Source organism: Harpegnathos saltator, unplaced genomic scaffold (assembly GCF_003227715.2).
Source record: "Harpegnathos saltator strain DR-91 unplaced genomic scaffold, Hsal_v8.6 scaffold846, whole genome shotgun sequence".
Lineage (NCBI taxonomy): Eukaryota > Metazoa > Arthropoda > Insecta > Hymenoptera > Formicidae > Harpegnathos > Harpegnathos saltator.
In genome coordinates, this window is record NW_020230700.1 from 132194 (window position 1) to 151168 (window position 18975).

The 18975-nt window shown below is 33.4% G+C and overlaps 1 protein-coding gene across 5 annotated transcripts in view; it reads right to left on the reverse strand.

Moving 5' to 3' along the window:
- The window catches only part of LOC105186416 (heat shock factor protein), a 36369-nt gene extending 21939 nt beyond the window's left edge, over positions 1-14430 (reverse strand). For all 5 annotated transcript variants that reach the window (XM_025307364.1, XM_011146593.3, XM_011146591.3 and 2 more), the window contains exons 1-6: positions 14186-14430; positions 9844-9952; positions 9632-9756; positions 9161-9499; positions 8998-9080; positions 3206-3397 (exon numbers count right to left, since the gene is read on the reverse strand). In XM_025307364.1, coding sequence (XP_025163149.1) covers positions 3206-3397; positions 8998-9080; positions 9161-9499; positions 9632-9756; positions 9844-9952; positions 14186-14335 — 998 coding nt within the window. In that variant the 5' untranslated portion in view covers positions 14336-14430. The remainder of the gene's footprint in view (positions 1-3205; positions 3398-8997; positions 9081-9160; positions 9500-9631; positions 9757-9843; positions 9953-14185) is intronic.
- Positions 14431-18975: the final 4545 nt, after the last annotated feature.

The following is an 18975-nucleotide window of genomic DNA, read 5'->3' on the forward strand; positions in this document are numbered from 1 at the left end:
ATTTTTTTATTTGCTTAATATATTTTGAGATATGTAAGGAAAACTTGGTAACTTTTCCAACATTTACCTTACGATATCTCGCTAACTATTCGTCGATAGAAAAAATAATATTAGACTTTTTTACTTTATTTACTATCAAGAATATACTACTATAATAGTGTCATAACTTTTATTAATTTAATAATTTTGAAATTTCCAAAGATCAATAAGTTAATAAAAGTTAGAGCATTATTATAATAATATATTCTTGATAGTAAATAAAGTAAAAAAGCCTAATATTATTTTTTCTTTTGACGAATAGTTAGCGAGATGTCGTAAGGTAAATGTTGGAAAAGTTATCAAATTTTCCTTAAATATCTCAAAATATATTAAGCAAATAAAAAAATGTTTCAGACAAAAGTTGTTTAAATTGATTGATAGAAAAAGATGATATAATAAAAAACTAGGATTTCCATTTAAGAAAATTGATAATCAGTGAATATCTCGAAAGTAAAGCCATCTATAAACAAAATGCTATTGCTATCCTATGTCCCCCTTCAAGCTAAACAACTTTTGTCTTAAGCATTTTTCGATTTAACGCAGTGTTTCTGAGATTTTTGAGTGAGTCCTTTAAAATGGGGCACCCTGTATATATACGCTGTCTAAAAATGAAATTTTATTTATAAGAAGTTTATGTATCTATTTTTGTAATGTGTGACGTAACTACTACGACGGAAGCTATTCACGTTGCAAGATTGTTCGTATTTATTAACGTGTTGTAAGTCCGGAAAAATATTCAATGCATGCAATAACACTCTGTCAGATATTATTACCCTTCCACAATTTAATATTCGCATGTATAAGACATTGTTTAACTAAATAAAATATATATAACGGGATACAAAGTGTATAATAATAGAATATAATGCCCATAAACATTATTATCGTTATTATTGCATTATTGTTATTATATATTAAAATGTTTTTTGATTATATATTCTGTATATTAATCGTCTCTTAGTATGAGAAAGTTCGAAGAGAATGTGTTGAATATATATATTATGTTTTGATGGTATATGTTCGGAAAAAAAATACCGATTTTTTTTAGAGTGTTTCACCCTTTAAAAAGTCGATTAGGCACGTATAAAAAAAAATTCATGTTTCTTATTTTGATTCAGATTACAACTCTAAATTATTTCAAGCTCATCAAAATCGAAAAAGGACATTTCCATATGTTTCTTTGTAAGACATAATTATCGAGGTCAATATATACGATTAATGAAGAGAATGTAACTGATCTTGACATCAGAATATTATACATCGCTAAAAACGTATGTAAATTTCCCATAAAATTTTGAGAGTTTTGATTCAGAATATTTGCATTCTTTATAGTTTTCTTTTTACTGTAGGGTTACTTTGGTATATAGGTTGTCTGATATGTTGCACATGTCTGCTCATGTGCAAGTAGAATTCAGTGAAGATGTATCATATTATCCAGTATCATGTATTACTGTTAACACTTTGCCGGGCGCTATCACGTACGCGTGACTTTTGTTCGCCGACGGTTATCGGTTGCTGTCATGTACGCGTGACTTCGATTCAGCGCGGCAACAATATTTCCACTATGCTTCTGTTTTAACTATCCCGATTATCTTTTCTTGACATTCTTTAATATCACCGTCGGCGAGCAGTAGAACCCGCGCGAAATTCGCCGGCGACAGCGTAAAGGCGATGCGAGAAGTAAGCGGCCGGCAAAGTGTTAAGAACTCGTCCTATCGTATTTATTTGTAAATTTTCTTATATCAATAACTTGAAATTTTATCATGTAGTTGTTTGCAAAATGATAAAAGACCTTTTCACTCAGTTTCATAAAAGACCTGCATATGAGCGGATGTGCATATGCGACGAGTCTCTCTCTTTCTCAGACAGCTTATATACAATCTCTAAAACTAAAAACCTATCGTGTTATAAAATGCCTCTATACAAAGCGTATGACGCAAAACACTTGTATATGTTTAAATTATACTAAAAGAGCATTATTTTGCCCTTTACTTACTACCAATTGGCAAACAGTAAGTAAAGGTTTGAGATATCACTTCGCACGCGCTAATCTCTCGCACATCTCTAATTTATAACTCAAAATTTTACGATTGTAAAGAAGTTTTTTGTTCAGTTTGTTATATAACTAATTTATATAAAACATCGATAATCCTCCCCTTCTCCGACATAGTCTACTATGCCTGATATGTCTCCTATTTTTGTCATAGTTCCTTACAACCAGATTCAAGAAATTTGAAGATGATCCTTCGAATCTTTGTAAATAAGTTTATAAATGTAATATTGAATATAGAATATACACAATTTTTTGAACTGCGAGAATGTATATTCTATCAATATATACAAGGTATTCGTTAACTCATGTGGCCATAGCCAATAGAAGCGTAATATTGATTGAAATAGAAAAAAAAGTCAAATATCGTTTTCAAAAATGTCTGAGCTACGCATGGAGAAAAATCGAATAAATTATCGTGCGCCACAGTAATAGTGGAACAGTCGCTCAGCCGCTCGAGATTGTAGCGCAGCCCACTTCGCCTGGCAATAGCTGCTGACGTGCGACCTGTCCTTCCTCTCGCCACGCTAAGCACGCCTCCCAATACTGCCGCGACGCACACTAATTCACCCGAGTTTCCTCCACATGTAACTCGACCATTTTTACGATTTTTGCACAACGGTATTCGATTTTTTTCTTTATCTCAATCAGCTCTACGCCTCCTAGCTATGGCCACATGAGTTACTAAATATCCTGTATATAAATTAATTTATACGAAATGTGTTATTATATCCATATAATATTAATTATATTAACCCTCCAGTAGGCGCGTAACTCACATACGTAGACTAATGTTTTTTTTTTGGACACTATTATTTATGTCACAGAAAGTACTGAATTTCCCTAACATTTTATATAATTGTCTAGAAAATCGGATGCAATTAGCCTCATCTATGAGGATCGAGATATCGTGGTCTACGATAGTATTCACGCACCTAAAGTTAGGACAAAATTGAGTGCGCCTATTAAAGGATTAATATATTTATATAATTTATATATATATATGTATACATATATATAAAGTAAATATATAAGTATATTAATATGTAAAAGTTTAAATATAAATACTTATATTTGCTATATTTATTAATAAAAAATATAATTGATAAAACTTACTTGTGTTCGGAAGTACATTTCTGTGTTTCATCTAGCTCTGGTAGATCAGACATGTCTATCTCATCCAAAAATCTTCCAGGATCTGTTAGATTAACATATGTGTTAGCTTCATTACCTACCGGTTCCTGTTTTTCAACATATTCATGGGTAGACTCCGGACTCTGGACAGTTGGAGTTCCACTTTGCATTATGCTAGAATGAAAAAGTATAAAAAATTTAATTTCTTCATTATTACATGACATATATGTGTAGTGCATATATTTTTATGAGATACTGACGTCATATACACATAGCGACAGTAATTTTATTATCTTATGTTCATATCAACAGTGGTAAATAATATATCAATACTAATATATAACGCTTATGCGCACGCATTATAAACTATTTAATATACAGGTTGCATGAAAAGTTCACGGAGCGAAACTGAAATAAAGAATACCTAATTCTAAAAATGATCTTATTCTTCAATATAGTCTCCATTAACTTCAATACACTTGGCCCAATGGCTCTCCAACAATTTTATTCCATCACAAAAGTGTGTTTCTGGAAGGTCTGCGAAATATGTCTCTACGGCTGCTATAGCTTCTTCATTCGACAAAAAATGCTTTCCACAGAGGAATTGTTTCAGGTTTCAGAACAGATAGAAGTCACTGGGTACCAAATCTGGCAAATACAGTGGATGATCAAGCAATTCTTCAATTCATTGAATTTAGACATTGACAAAACACTTTTATGAGCAGGTGCATTGTCTTGGTGAAAAATGATTTGTTTGTACTGCAAACTAGGTCTTTTCTCACGGATTTTTACATCCAATTGATCCAAAAAGTTACAATAATATTCAGAGTTAATTGTTTTATCTCTTTCCAGATAGTCAATTAACAAAATCCCTTTAGCATCCCAAAAAACTGATGCCAAAACCTTTTTTGCCGATCTTTCATGCTTTGTTTGCTTTGGAGCTGAACATCCAGCTTCAGTCCACTGTAAACATTCCTGTTTCAATTTAGGATCATGGTGATAGATCCAAGTCTCATCCATAGTTATAAAACAACGCACAAAATCGGTTTTATTCTTCTTAAAACGATCCAAATGACGCTGAGAAATTTGCTTTCGAGCAAGTTTTTGTTGAATTGTTAACGTATGCAGCACCACTTTTCCAAACACCTTTTTCATTTGTAATTCTTTATGCAAAATATGCTGTACCCGTTCATCTGAAATGCCTATGGTATGAGCAATTTCACGCGTAGTCACACTTGGGTCTTCAGAAACAATAACATGTATTTGCTCAATGATTTCTGGTGTTGATGCGCTTTTTGGACGTCCACTGCGTGGATCATCTTCAATGCTTGTACGACCACGTTGAAACTCAAGTACCCATTTACAAGCCATTGTTTTTGAAGGAGCAGATTCCCCTAACACATTTACCATCTCGGAATGAATTTCCATTGCCTTTAAACCTCTTTTAACAAAGAACTCAATCACTGCACGCTGTTTCAAATTTTCCATTGCAAACAAATATACTGACACGTCAACTACAATTGGCTTGTAAACATAGAAAGAATTGACAGATGGAAATGAAACCTAACTTAGGTTCATGTGAAGAGTGATTCTATATAACCGACTACAATTTATAATTCTACCGTTTACTTATAGATGCCGCTCCGCGAACCTTTCACGCAACCTGTATGTCAAATTTGAAAACAATGGTTGCGTTCAGAAAACAAAGCGCTCACTGAGTGCTTAGTAACTATTGGTCCTTACTGTTAGATCCTTACATTCAAACCAATAACGTTGACGAATTACTCAACCGGTGTGTAACCGTTGTGTTTTCTGAACGCAGCCAATATAAATAAAACATGATCAATATAAAGTGATAATATATATATTATGCAACAAAATCTCAAAATTTAAAAAGGTTCAAAAAGGAACTCAAAGACTGATGAGGCTCAAAGACTGATAAAGAGCCTCTATCCGCTGATGTTGAGTAAAACGTTCATCTATAAAAAATAGAGCAATGTCCGCTGTTTGGAAACTGCTACCAGAATCTGATATATTTCCACGGAACACTGTTTCTAAGAAACTTTATTTCGTAGCTCTGCCAGTAAATCCTACTTCCATGTCTCCATTGCGTCGTGAACTCTGGATACGACTTGTCTGTAGCAGACGGAAAAGGATAACGGCGAATTTTTGGTGTCGTAAAACCGGAACGTTTTCTAAAGAAGACGACCCCGATAGAAAAGTACCCTCCGATAGCGTTTGTCTCAAAATGAGCAGACTACCAACAGCGTCTGTTTCCCAAGTTGGGGTGGCTAATAAAACCTGTTCGGCAAGTGTGGCACTTGGTTGTCACTACCTTCTTAAACCTTCATGATGTCGAAGTTTAAAACAAACATGGATATATCTCAGACGAATGGAGCTATCAATTCAGAATCTCATCCTGATTCGTCAGGATGCCTTAAGAATTTTGGGGAAGGCAAAATTTCGATACAAAAGAAAAGACAATGGAAGAATAAAGACATATACTAACGTACAACATCCGTACTATGAGATTAGAGAAGCATTTAGAGAGCTTGGAGAGAGAACTAGAAAACATCAAATGGAATGTATTGGGAATTAGTGAAACCAGGTTGAAGGGAGAAGAAAATACGATCCTAGAATTAGGGCATGTGCTATTCCAAAAGAATTTTGAAGAAAATTATCGGAATGATGGGGTAACAATATTAGTACGCAGAAGACTAAAATATTTAGTTTCGAAATGCAAAGTTTTAAATAGGGTTATATATATCACCCTTAAATTAAACAGCGGATTTAATATAAAAATCATACAGACTTATGCACCCACTTCAACATCCACTTCAAGATCTTTTGTTAGCGAAATGTGAAGAACCTAAAAAATTCACAGTTATGATCGGCAATCTGAATGCGAAGATAGGTTGTAAATTGATAATAGACCCTGTAAATTGGATTTTACAGACTGGGCACAAGAAACGGAAGGGGACAAATACTGCTGGATTTTCTGAGCAGAGAGTGGATATATTGCATGAACACGTTCTTTAAAAAGCCTCCACAAAGAAAGAGGACTTGGAGAAGCCCAGATGGGAAAGTGAAGAACGAAATTGATTATGTAATTACTTCTGATAAAAGCATTTGCACAGATGTGTCAATCCTGAACAGATTCAGTACAGGTGAGAAGTGATCACAGAATCGTCAGAACTAAGATCAACATAAACACTCACCTGGAGCGAAAAATAATGATAGGGAGAGGACAACGACCAAGGTTAATTCAACTAAGGAATAAATTAGAATATAACACCGAACTGGAAAAGAGGCTTGTACCAACAGAAGCCCTAAGTAATATGGGAATCAATGAGTTAGCGAAAACTAGCAGCATTCAAAAACAGCAACTAAAAAAGTGTGCTCTATAAGAAAAAAGTTGGCCTCAAAACTAAACTACGCTTGAGCTCCTTCAGAAACGTAAAAAGATGGATAGAGATTCACCAGCGTACAGGGAATTAGATAAAACAGTAAAGAGAACTATTAAATAGAAAAGATTTGAGTATACAATACACAGTTAATTCAAGAAATTTCGTCTTCCTACTCTCTTCCTAGGTCAAAACCTGTTTCCGTTAATAACCGTATTCTTTAGCTTTTCAATTCCGAGGTCGGTTACTAGAACTGTGAGCATTTTGAAGTTCCCTAAATTTGTTGCTAGCCAGGCTTAGGTAGCCGGTACAGATCGGCATAAAAGTGAACAGTTGACATAAGTCAGTACGCACTGAGGTACTTCATAGCGGGTGCCAGCCATGAGTGGACTCACTGTTTAACGTCTTTTCCGGAAGACGGAGCCCAGTTTTCTAGGAAGGTTACCTCTTCTTACCACTAAATAAAGAGCACAGTTCTTTTTTGTGGCCTAGCGGGATTCAAATCCAGTTTCCCGGATTACGAATCTGGCGCTCTACCTGCCAGCCACGCTGCGACTCATCCAAGAAACTATAAAAGATAATATGAACATGAAAGTCCTGCGCATCAAAAGAATAAGAGGAAGGACGTTCATATACAAGATGAGAAACGAAGAAGCAGAAACTGTGACGGAGATGGAAGGAATTGCTTTTATTGTGCAAAACTTTTACCAAAGATTATACAACTACTCTGTCCCATCACTGGTTAGAGACATAAAACTTCAAGTTGTTTTGAATGTGGAATATCACGGAAATTGAGGCTTCAGAGTTAAGAACAATGTTGAAGCAAATGAGAAATAGAAAAACTCCAAAGATCACATCGAGCGAATGAGATGCTGAAGTCGGGAGGAGAAACATTGGAGAGAACATTGTTGGATCTACTCAATAAATGTTTACAAAAGGGGAAAGTTCCGGAAGTATGGGAAAACGCAGAGATCATACTTTTTAAAAAGGGGGACCGTGCGAACATCGAGAACTATAGACCCAGAAGTTTCTTGTCAGCTCTATATAAGGTATTCATGAAAATGATTACAAACCGTCTAGATAAAGAGTTTGACTTCTACCAACCAATGGACCAAACAGGTTTCCGGAAGGGTTACGGCACGACGGATCCATCAGACAAACCATCTATAAACTATATGCACACTTATTGAAAAATGCACCAAGTATAACGTTCCGTTACACTTGATTTTCATCAATTACCAAAATTCAATTGAAGGCTGGGCGGTATTGGAAACTATGGATAAAGCGAGAACCGACTCGAGATACACTAAAATCATCAGGGACACATACGAAAGGACTTCTTTACACATGAAGATTAATGAAGACCTGACTACAGGAAAGATACTCATCCTGAGGGGGATTAGACAGGAAGATTCAATCTCTCTAGAACTATTTACCTTAGCATTAGATGTCTTCAAAAGACTAGCATGGGAGGAAAGATGAGTCTGCATCAATGGAAAATACCTAAACGGATGACGTTGTACTGTTTAACAATAACGAAGAGGAACAATAACAAAGAGGAAAACATAATAAGGGAACTAAAAAACGCGTCAAAAAAGTCGGTTTGCAGATGAATCTCCTCAAGACAAATATGAGTAACATACATGTAGTAATTGACGGCTACGAGTTACAAATAGTTGACGAGTATGTATATCTCGGACAGGTTATGAAACTGAGGAAGGATAACCAAACAGCAGAAATAACGAAAAGAATTAGTTTAACGTGGGCGGCTTTTGATAAACTCGAGTATATCCTCATGAATTCAAAAATCCTGATTAATCTCAAGCATAGAGTTTTTGACACTTGCGTGCTACTAGTGACGACGTATGGACTGGAAACGGTCACTTTAACGAAAAAGAGTGCACAACGTCTGAAAGTATGTCAAAGGTCAATGGAGCGTGCGATGTTGAAAATTAGCTTGAGAAACAAAATAAAGAACGACGAAATTAGAAAAAGGACCAAAGTCACTGACGTTGTGGAGTATACCGCAAAAAAACAAATGGCGATGGACAAGACATGTAGCACGGGACGATGTAAAATGGGTAAAGATAATGCAGTGGAGACCGAGAGAAACCAAGAGAGGCATCGGTATACCTCAGGCGAAATGAAGAGACGATCTGTTGAGAACAGCGGGGAAAAATTAGATGTTACCGGTACAAGATCGACAGAAGTGGAGAAAATATGGAAGCCTATATCCAGAAATGGAATTCGGAAGGCTAAAGATGAAGATGCGACAAAGTAAATTGTTATTTAGAAAATTAAACAAAAAATTAAAACCGTTATTTTTCAAATAAAAGAAAAAGGATATATAAATTAGATGTATTTACTAACTCAGCAGCAATATATTCGGAATCCAACCCTGGCTCAGATGTATCGAGTTCATGAATTACTGGTCCAGTGGGTGACGCTTGCGACTACAAAAATAAATATTTACAATTATAGAGATTGATATAATTGATATTATACATGAGAAATATTACAATAATGATCTTACCTCTGACAATTTATTTTTCTTACGTGGACGATTTGAATTGTCTATCATTAACGGGTACAAACGTCTCTTGACAGTGAGACCGCCTCTCCTCGATTGTACAACGGTAACAAGGAAGTGAATAAGTTTGTTTATGACCTTTTGTTGTGTCATAGACTTCTGCCTTAGCAATATTATTTCTCTCCACAATATCTCATTTTCAGTCTTCATCGTACCTAATTTAGTATCAAACTGCTCTTGACGTCCTTGTAAACTTTTTACTTCCATTAATACTTTAGACATTAATTCTGGTTTGAAAGGTTGTTTTGCAGTATCTTGATTTGAAGTTTTGCTACTTGAAGCCTATAAATATAAATATATTTGATTATATAAATATATTTAATAAATTAAATAAATATATTTAATGTAACATAAATATATGTAATGTAATTATGGTATTTAATATATAATATAAAGCACATATTTATAATATACCTTTCTCTTGATATAAGCCATTAAAGTAGGACATTCCTTATAAAAGTACTGGTGTGCAAATTCCATCTCATCCTTATCACATCGTAGCCCACCTAGATCTGGAGATACCTTCTTGTGGAAGCCATCTTAAAAGTAAAGAATCCATTTTTTTCATGTTTTCTTATTATATCAATAAACCACGAAAAAATTATATAAAACTTGGTTGTACTTACACATATTCAGTTGTCGCACGAAACTAGTCATATGATTATGTTTATAATAATGTGGCAATAACTCTTTCGCAAACAATGCCGGATCTTTGATTATGAAACTTTTTCCATCCTAGAAGAAATATCAAATTACATTTTAAAGTACTTATTCATATGTGTATGTAGCATATAAATATTAAAAATTAACAAGAAATAAAAAAATATAATAAAAATCAATATAAAATTTAATTTGTAAAACTTAATCATTAAAGTTAAATAGAAATGCACAAAGAAATTGAATTTAAGAATTGTCTAAATATTTTGGTCATCATTTGATCTTCTTGAATGGAAAAGCTTAGATATAACATCAAACTAGAATTTTTTTATTAAAGATTATCATCAGGATTATCACCAGAATAGAAAGCAAAAATCTTAGGAAGGCAACCCAAATTTCAAAATCTGTATAAGATTAAAATTCATTTGATACTCTATTTTATATTTTATTTCAATAATAAATTTTATAAATTAAATCTTGCATTGTATAGTTTTTATTGACTTTTCTAAATTTCTTACTGATTATATATTCAAGAACCTTGATGTTTTATTCCATCTTTTCATTAAAAATTATTTCACAGAAAATACACATCATATCACATGCAAAAGTCACACACAAAATTATATTCGACCCTACATTATAAAACAAAATAAAGAAAACAATATAACATAAAATATAATAAACTTCTATTTTATAACTACTATTAGTTAGAGTTTAGCATATTATATAATTTTCGTACAATCTAGGGCATATTTATATATTTTCACAAAAGTTTGAGCAATTAATAATGTTGATTTTTTTAAAATAATTTTTCATATATCAACACAAAATAGGTCAATTTTGAAAAATGTTGTATGGTTATATTTAATTTATTCTTTTTCATTGCACCTCCTGTATTTTGTACTATAGTTCTCTTTTCATCTTTTTCTTATTGAATATAAACTATATACTTGTTTCTTTTTAAGTTTCAGAAATATATACTGAGTTTTTGAAACAAAATAAAACTAAAAGTATTCTGTAATATTGTATGTAATATTAAGTTAAAAAGAATACTCGAAGTTTCTATAAATGTGTTTAAAGATTTTTTTAGATTCTTTTAATCATTTATAAAATATAGAGGTATATCTCTTTTAGCTTTCCAATGCACAATTAATATTATATTTTTTTTTCTTATAACCAAAATCTTAAAAATTTAGAGATCTAACTTGTAAGAAGTTATTACTACTTAGTAAACTAAGTAATAATAATTTTTGTTTTATTTAACTGCTCTAAGGAATCTCATATATCTATTGATTGTTTATATAAGATACATCATAATAAGCAGCATAAGATAAACAAATATCTATTTGCTGAGAATTACTAAAAAAGTAAATTTTTCTATTAAATACAGGATACATTGTAAAACTCATTGCATTATATATATTGCAAGTTTGAAACATTTAATTATACATATGGCTATATAGAATAAAAAAATCATATAGAACAAAAAAAAATGAGAAATTAATCAATCATAGAATATGTTATTCTGTTTTCAGTCAATAACTTTTCGTTTTCAATATGTTTCCATTTTCTAAGCTATAGTTTTGTTTCCTTCATACTTAAAATAACTTTATTTGTTTTAATAATAAAATTACATGCAAGTTTTAATATTTTTTCTTCTACTTTCCCTTCTTTTATCCTATCTCCAGCTATCTTTTAATACAACTTATATTATTAGTTTTGTCTAATTATCTAATTAACTATTTCTCTAATTTATAATATTTGCTACATATAAAGACCATGTAATTAATTTGTTAAATCTTATAACTTCTCATCCTAGAATTTCCAGAACTTTAGCCTTAGAACTTTAGGTTTAAATGCATACACACACACGGATATACCTCACATACGCACATATGCACACATATATCATACCTCACATACACACATATTTATACATTTTTCTCAATTTCATAATTTATGAAATATAACAGTACTTGCATCATCAATATACATATACAGTTCTATAATATGTATATATATATATGTATGTATATGTGTATATATATACACAGGGTGGGCCATTTTAATTTATCCACATTGAAAACTTCGAAGATTATGGAAATATCGAAAAATGTCCAAAAGAAAAGTTATAGGGTTTGTACGGGGTCAACTGATGGTGACCTTGACTTTGACTTTGAAGGGTATTTTCAAGGTTAATTGAAGGTCAACTTAATTTTTTTTAATAGAAAGCCCAACTTTTTATTATATCTTCTTTTTCTACCAATTAATTTGAACAACTTTTGTTTGAAATATTTTTTTATTTGCCTAACATATTTTTAGATTTTTAAGGAAAACTTGATAATTTTTTCAATATTTAGCTTATGATATCTCGCTAATCATTTGTCGAAAGAAAAAATGGTAGACTTTTTACTCTATTTAATATGAAGAATATATTGCTACAATAGTGCCTTTACTTTTGTTAATTTGATGATTTTGAAATTTCCAAAGATCGATAAATTAACAAAAGTAAAGGCACTACTACAGCAATATATTCTTGATATTAAATAGAGTAAAAATGTCTAGTAACATTTTTTCTTTTGACGAATAGTTAGCGAGATATCGTAAATTAAATGTTGAAAAAGTTACCAAGTTTTCCTTAAATCCTCAAAAAATATTAAGCAAATAAAAAAATGTTTCAAATAAAAGTTGTTAAAATTAATTGGTAGAAGAAGAAGATATAATATAAAATTATATTTTCTATTTTAAAAAATTAAGTTGACCTTCGATTGACCTTGAAAATGCCCTTCAAAGTCAAAGTCAAGGTCACCATCAGTTGACCCCGCACGAACCCTATAACTTTTCTTTTGGACATTTTTCGATATTTCCATAATCTTCGAGGTTATCAGTGTGGATAAATTAAAATGGCCCTGCATGTACAGAGTATCCCATTTTAAATCTCCCAGGCAAATATCTCGGAAAATATGGAAGATATGGAAAAATGTTTCAGATAAAAGTTAAATAGTTTCAACAGGGACATAAAATAACTATATCAATTTGTTTACAGATGGAGCCATTTTTGAGATATTCATTGATCATTACTTTTCTTAAATGGAAACCTAAACTTCTTATTACATCATCTTTTTCTACCAATTAATTTGAATAATTTTTATCTGAAATATTTTCTTATTTAATATTTTTTTAGATATTTAAGGAAAACTTGATAACTTTTTCAATATTTAACTTATCTCGTTATTTGTTGAAAGAAAAAATAATACTAGACTTTTTTACTCTATTTGATCTCAAGAATATATTGTTACAATAGTACCCTAACATTTGTTAACTTATCAACTTTTGGAAATTTCAAAATCATCAAATTAACAAAAATCAGGATGCTATTGTAACAATATATTCTTAAAACTAAGTAGAGTAAAAAAGGTCTAGTACCATTTTTTCTTTCGACAATAAGTTAGCGAGATATTGTAAGTTAAATATTGAAAAAGTTATCAAGTTTTCCTTAAATATCTCAAAGAATATTAAGCAAATAAAAAAATGTTTCAGACAAAAGTTGTTCAAATTAATTGATAGAAGAAGATGATATAATAAAAAATTGGAATTTCTATTTAAGGAAAATAAAACGATCAGTGAGTATCTCGAAAGTGGCATTATGTGCAAACAAACTAATATAGTTGTTTTATGTCCCTCTTAAAATCATGCAACTTTTGTCTGAAATATTTTTCAGTATCTTCCATATTTTTCGAGATATTTGCCTGGGGGATTTAAAATGGAACATCCTGTATATATATATATATATCAACTTCACATTTGCTTACAAAAATACCCATCCCTTACATTTACTAGTCAGGCCAATTACTAGTTATAAAAGTCTGTTGCAGTTGTTAAATTAAAACTATACATATATTCATAATAAGCTTATTCAGCAATAAGAATGTAAATATTTTCTATTTAGTCTACTTGAATGCCACCAAGTTGATAGCATATATCAGTATTACAAGAAGCAATCTGATATTAAAATGGAAAATAAGGAGATTCTTAGATCGTAATAACGCATGAGCCCTTCGAATAGCTTAAAAAGGTAGTAAAAGCTTTACAATATCAGCGAATAACAAACGTAATCTGTACGAGCGTCGCAGTAGAAACGTCGGATGCTTCATTGTTTGAACTATAATTACGTGCCGACAACGATAGGAATTCAACAACAAAGGAAACTGAATGCGGCGTCGATATTTGGTTATACGCAGATGTTACTTCGCTAATTCGTGCCAATCAACCGTCAACGCGGTGCGAGATACAAAATAAAATTGCACTTACCGCCGACCAGCAAATGAACTTATCCGTTTTCGGATCATTGACAAGCCTCCAAAGTTTTACAAGGAACATCGCTATATTCTTCGGCAATTGTGATGGATTTTGTTCCCCATCAGGGGGATTCAGTATCTTCGAAAACTCCCCTTCGTACATTTTGCGTACAAATCAGCTCAGTAACGTTGACACCGAAACATTCGCGTCTCTTGATATAATGGCTGGCGATGATGTTTTCTGCTATGATCATCCGTTACCAGTGCCGAAAGGGATAAGAAAGAGGGGGCAAATGCATGCTGATACGTCGCTTATAACCAATCCATTGGTTGAGTCCAGCAGAACTCAGCTTTACAGACCTATGGTCTATCCTTTTTAGTTGCATTACTGAACTGGTGCAATAAGTTAAAGTGAAAAAAAATATAGTTGTCTCATTCTAACTTATTGCACTAGTTCCGCAGTGCAGCTAAAAAGAACAAACTATTAGGCTGTGTTCCAATATTTACTGCCAGCATTAAAAATCTATAATATAAGTGACACAAACTATATATTTTCAGTACTAGCAGTGAATTTTGGCACACTGCTCCAGACAGATCTACACCATCTACATGATTGGGTGTAAATCTATTCGACACAGCATGATCAGACACAAAGTAAATGATTGGTTGGATCTAGTAATTTACCAGATAATATTTTGCACCGGTTGGTTGTATCCAATCGTGCTGTATCGAATTGGGTGTCTCCTCATTATATATATCACCCTTGGGACTCGTGAAACAGTAATCACACTAATGAATAGAGGCCTTCTACAATAAGCAATTAGTCATAAGCTATAAGCAAATTGACCAATCACAATTGATTATTTCAAAAATAATCGACTGTGGTTGGTCAATTTGGTTACAACTTATGACTAATAGCTTATTGTAGAAGGCCCATAATGCTCGCTAATGGCTGCGTTCAGAAAACACAACGGTTACACAACGGTTGAGTAATTCGTCAACGTTATTGGTCTAAATGTAAGGATTTAATAGTAAGGACCAATAGTTACTAAGCGCTCAGTGAGCGCTTTGTTTTCTGAACGCAACCAATATAGTGACAAAGATGACACCACCTAACCTCATATAAGTTCACCTAACATCAATCCACTATTGAAAACAAGGAAAGTGAGCAAAAGAAAACTCAAAATCAAATTTGCTGATGTATCATATCTATTAGAATTATTTACCTGATGTATCATATCTATTAGAATTATTTATATATATACAGGGTGATCCGAAATTTCTGCATTCGGAGTACAGCAAATAATACTTTATGCTAAAATAAACTACTTTTTCCTTTAGTAAAATTGCGTCCGACAAGTAGTTTTTGTAGAAGAACGTATTAAAGTTAACGAATAAGGCCCAGTTCCACAACTTGCTTTAAACTCCGTTTAAAGCAAGTTGTGGAACTGGGCCTAAGTGCTCTTCTATGTGGTGCTTAGGTCCGGCGCGCGCGCCTCACGCGCGTGTATACTCGTGAACTAAAAGGTATGTGCACCGATTTTTTTGTTGACTTCGGAACGCGCTCCAACTTGAGGAGAAAGACAACCACTGCTTCATACGTCAGCGCTGTCACTTATTACGAGAGCAGAAGGATGGCATATACGAGTGTCAAATAAGTAGTGATTGTGGCGTAGACACAAATGTCTTGGAGACTTTGAGTTATAATTGAAGAGATGAAGAAAACAAATAGTGATTGTGAAGAAAAGTGGCAAAAGGCTTCATAAAATTTATAAAACAGCATATTAAAGGAGAGTATTAATTGTCTAATAATATTTTAAGTGAAAAATATTTTTAAATTTGAGTGTAAGTTAAAAAAGTTATAAACCATAATTTCTTTAATGTTAATAATTGTATAGCTATAAATTTGCCATCGACGTTAAATGAATATGTATGTAATGTTATCATTTACATAGGTGGAAAATTATGTTATAGCGCTCATAAAAAATAAGCAGCAGACCAAGTTGAGTGATATGAGTATCTTGTTAAAAAAATATCACTCGACTTGGTCTGCTGCTTATTTTTTATGAGCGCAATAACATAATTTTCCACCTATGTAAATGATAGCATTACATACCAGGTATGTCGGTAATTACTTTCCGGTTTTTGTAACAGATGTCACTAGCCATAAGTATACAATGTTATGATTTGATACATATGTCATTTATTCTACTGACATTAACCTCAAAACTACACAAGTTACGTTCCGCCAAAATAACAGCGTTATAGATTAATAATTTTTTGAAAATGTCGAGTTTTGTGCCTGAAAACATGCATTTGCGGCACGCATTACTTTTCTTGTTTAATCAAAAGAAAAAAGCCGCTGAAAGTCATCGTTTGCTGATAGAGACTTACGGTGAGCATGCTCCAACCATAAGAACATGTGAAACGTGGTTTCGACAATTCAAATGTGGTGATTTCAACGTTCGAGACAAAAAACGTCCTGGTAGGCCGAAAACGTTTGAAGATGCGGAATTGCAGGAGTTATTAGGTGAAGACCCAACAAACTCAAAAACAATTGGCAGAAAAGTTGAATGTGAGCCGAGTAGCAATTTGTGAACGATTACAAGCGATGGGAAAGATCCAAAAGATGGGAAGATGGGTGTCACATGAATTGAATAACAGGCAATTGGAAAATCGAAAAATCGTCAGTGAAATACTGCTTCTAAGGTATGAAAGGAAGTCATTTCTGCATCGAATAGTAACGGGTGATGAAAAATGGATTTATTTCGAAAATCCCAAGCGAAAAAAATCATGGTTATCACCTGGCGAAGGCGGCCCATCGACTGCAAGGCCAAATCGCTTTGGTCGCAAGACCATGCTCTGTGTCTGGTGGGACCAGGTTGGTGTCGTATATTATGAACTGTTGAAACCTGGAGAAATAGTTAATACTCGCTACCAACAACAAATGATCAATTTGAACTGTGCATTGATCGAAAAACGTCCACAATACGCTCAAAGACATGATAAGGTGATTTTGCAGCATGACAACCCGCCGTCTCATATAGCAAAACCAGTCAAAGAAGTGTTGAAATCACTTGGATGGGAAGTTTTATCGCACCCGCCGTACTCTTCAGACCTGGCTCCATCCGACTACCACCTTTTCGCACCGATGGGGCACGCGCTTGCAGAGCAGTACTTCGCCGATTTCGAAGAAGTTAAAAAATGGCTCGATGAATGTTTTAGCTCAAAGGAGAAACAGTTCTTTTGGAATGGCATCCATAAATTGCCTGAGAGATGGGCAAAATGTATAAAATCAAATGGCCAATACTTTGAATAAATATATTTTAACTATCCATTGTAAATAACGTGTTTTCTTTAGCGAAAAAACCGGAAAGGAATTATCCCGTTACTATTACCGACACACCTGGTACATATTCATTTAACGTCGATGGCAAATTTATAATTATACAATTATTAACATTAAAGAAATTATGGTTTATAACTTTTTTAACTTACACTCAAATCTAAAAATATTTTTCACTTAAAATATTATTAGACAATTAATACTCTCCTTTAATATGCTGTTTTACAAATTTTATGAAGCCTTTTGCCACTTTTCTTCACAATCACTATTTGTTTTCTTCATTTCTTCAATTATAACTCAAAGTCTCCAAGACATTTGTGTCTACGCCACAATCACTACTTATTTGACACTCGTATATGCCATCCTCCTGCTCTCGTAATGAGTGACAGCGCTGACGTATGAAGCAGTGGTTGTCTTTCTCCTCAAGTTGGAGCGCGTTCCGAAGTCAACAAAAAATCGGTGCACATACCTTTTAATTCACGAGTTCACCTAATCAGTGACTAATATTCATAATCTAGACAGCACACGGATGTCCACTGGACGTCCGTTATATGTCCATTTTTTTTACAAAAGACGTTCATAGGACGTACGTTTGTCACAACTTCGGACATAGGACGTCCGATGGACGTACATCGGACGTCCTACAGGTCCGATGTCCAATAAGGACATCCTTGTTACGTCCAATTTAAGTCCACGGACGTACAGTACCGGCCAAAAATATATCACCTTCAGGGTTTTTGACCATAACTTCTTTCACAGTAAAGAAAATAAATTCAAATTTTTACAGCAGATAGCTGGTATCATGTACACTGTGTGTGTAATGTATAAAAAAATTTGACATCATATACTATGATTTTCAAAGTTATTTATTGATTGTGCCAAAATCGTCCGTTGACAACCTTTGTGTACTCGTTATGTTTATGTATTCTGTCGCTACTTCTACACGGCTGTAAACATTAGTTTAGTATCTTAGAAGATGGCGAAGACTCGTGGTGTTCGAAATGTGGACGAACGACAACGGAAAGCTATCGTAGAGGGTCGCAAACAAGGACGGACGCATAAAGAACTCGCCCAGCAATTTGGCATTTCCAAATCAGCGGTGACCAAGTTGCTTAAGCGTTTAAAGGTTCAGGATTTAAGGTTTAAAGGTTAAAGGATTCAGGTTTAAAGGTTCTATTAATAAGAAAACACGTGGCCGACCGCGTTGTACTACTTCTCTCGTCGATCGCAACATTTTGCGTACATCTCGTAGCAACCCACATCTCACGGCGCCGGACATTGCTAAAGAAATATTGATTCCAGGACAGTCTAATCCATCTGTACATACCATACGCCGTCGCCTGCAAGACGCAGGACTACATAGTCGAAGACCTGTGAAGAAGCCATTCATTTCTGCGAAGAATCGGAAGGCGCGAGTAGAGTAGTCCAAAGCACACCTTAACTGGACATCACGGCAA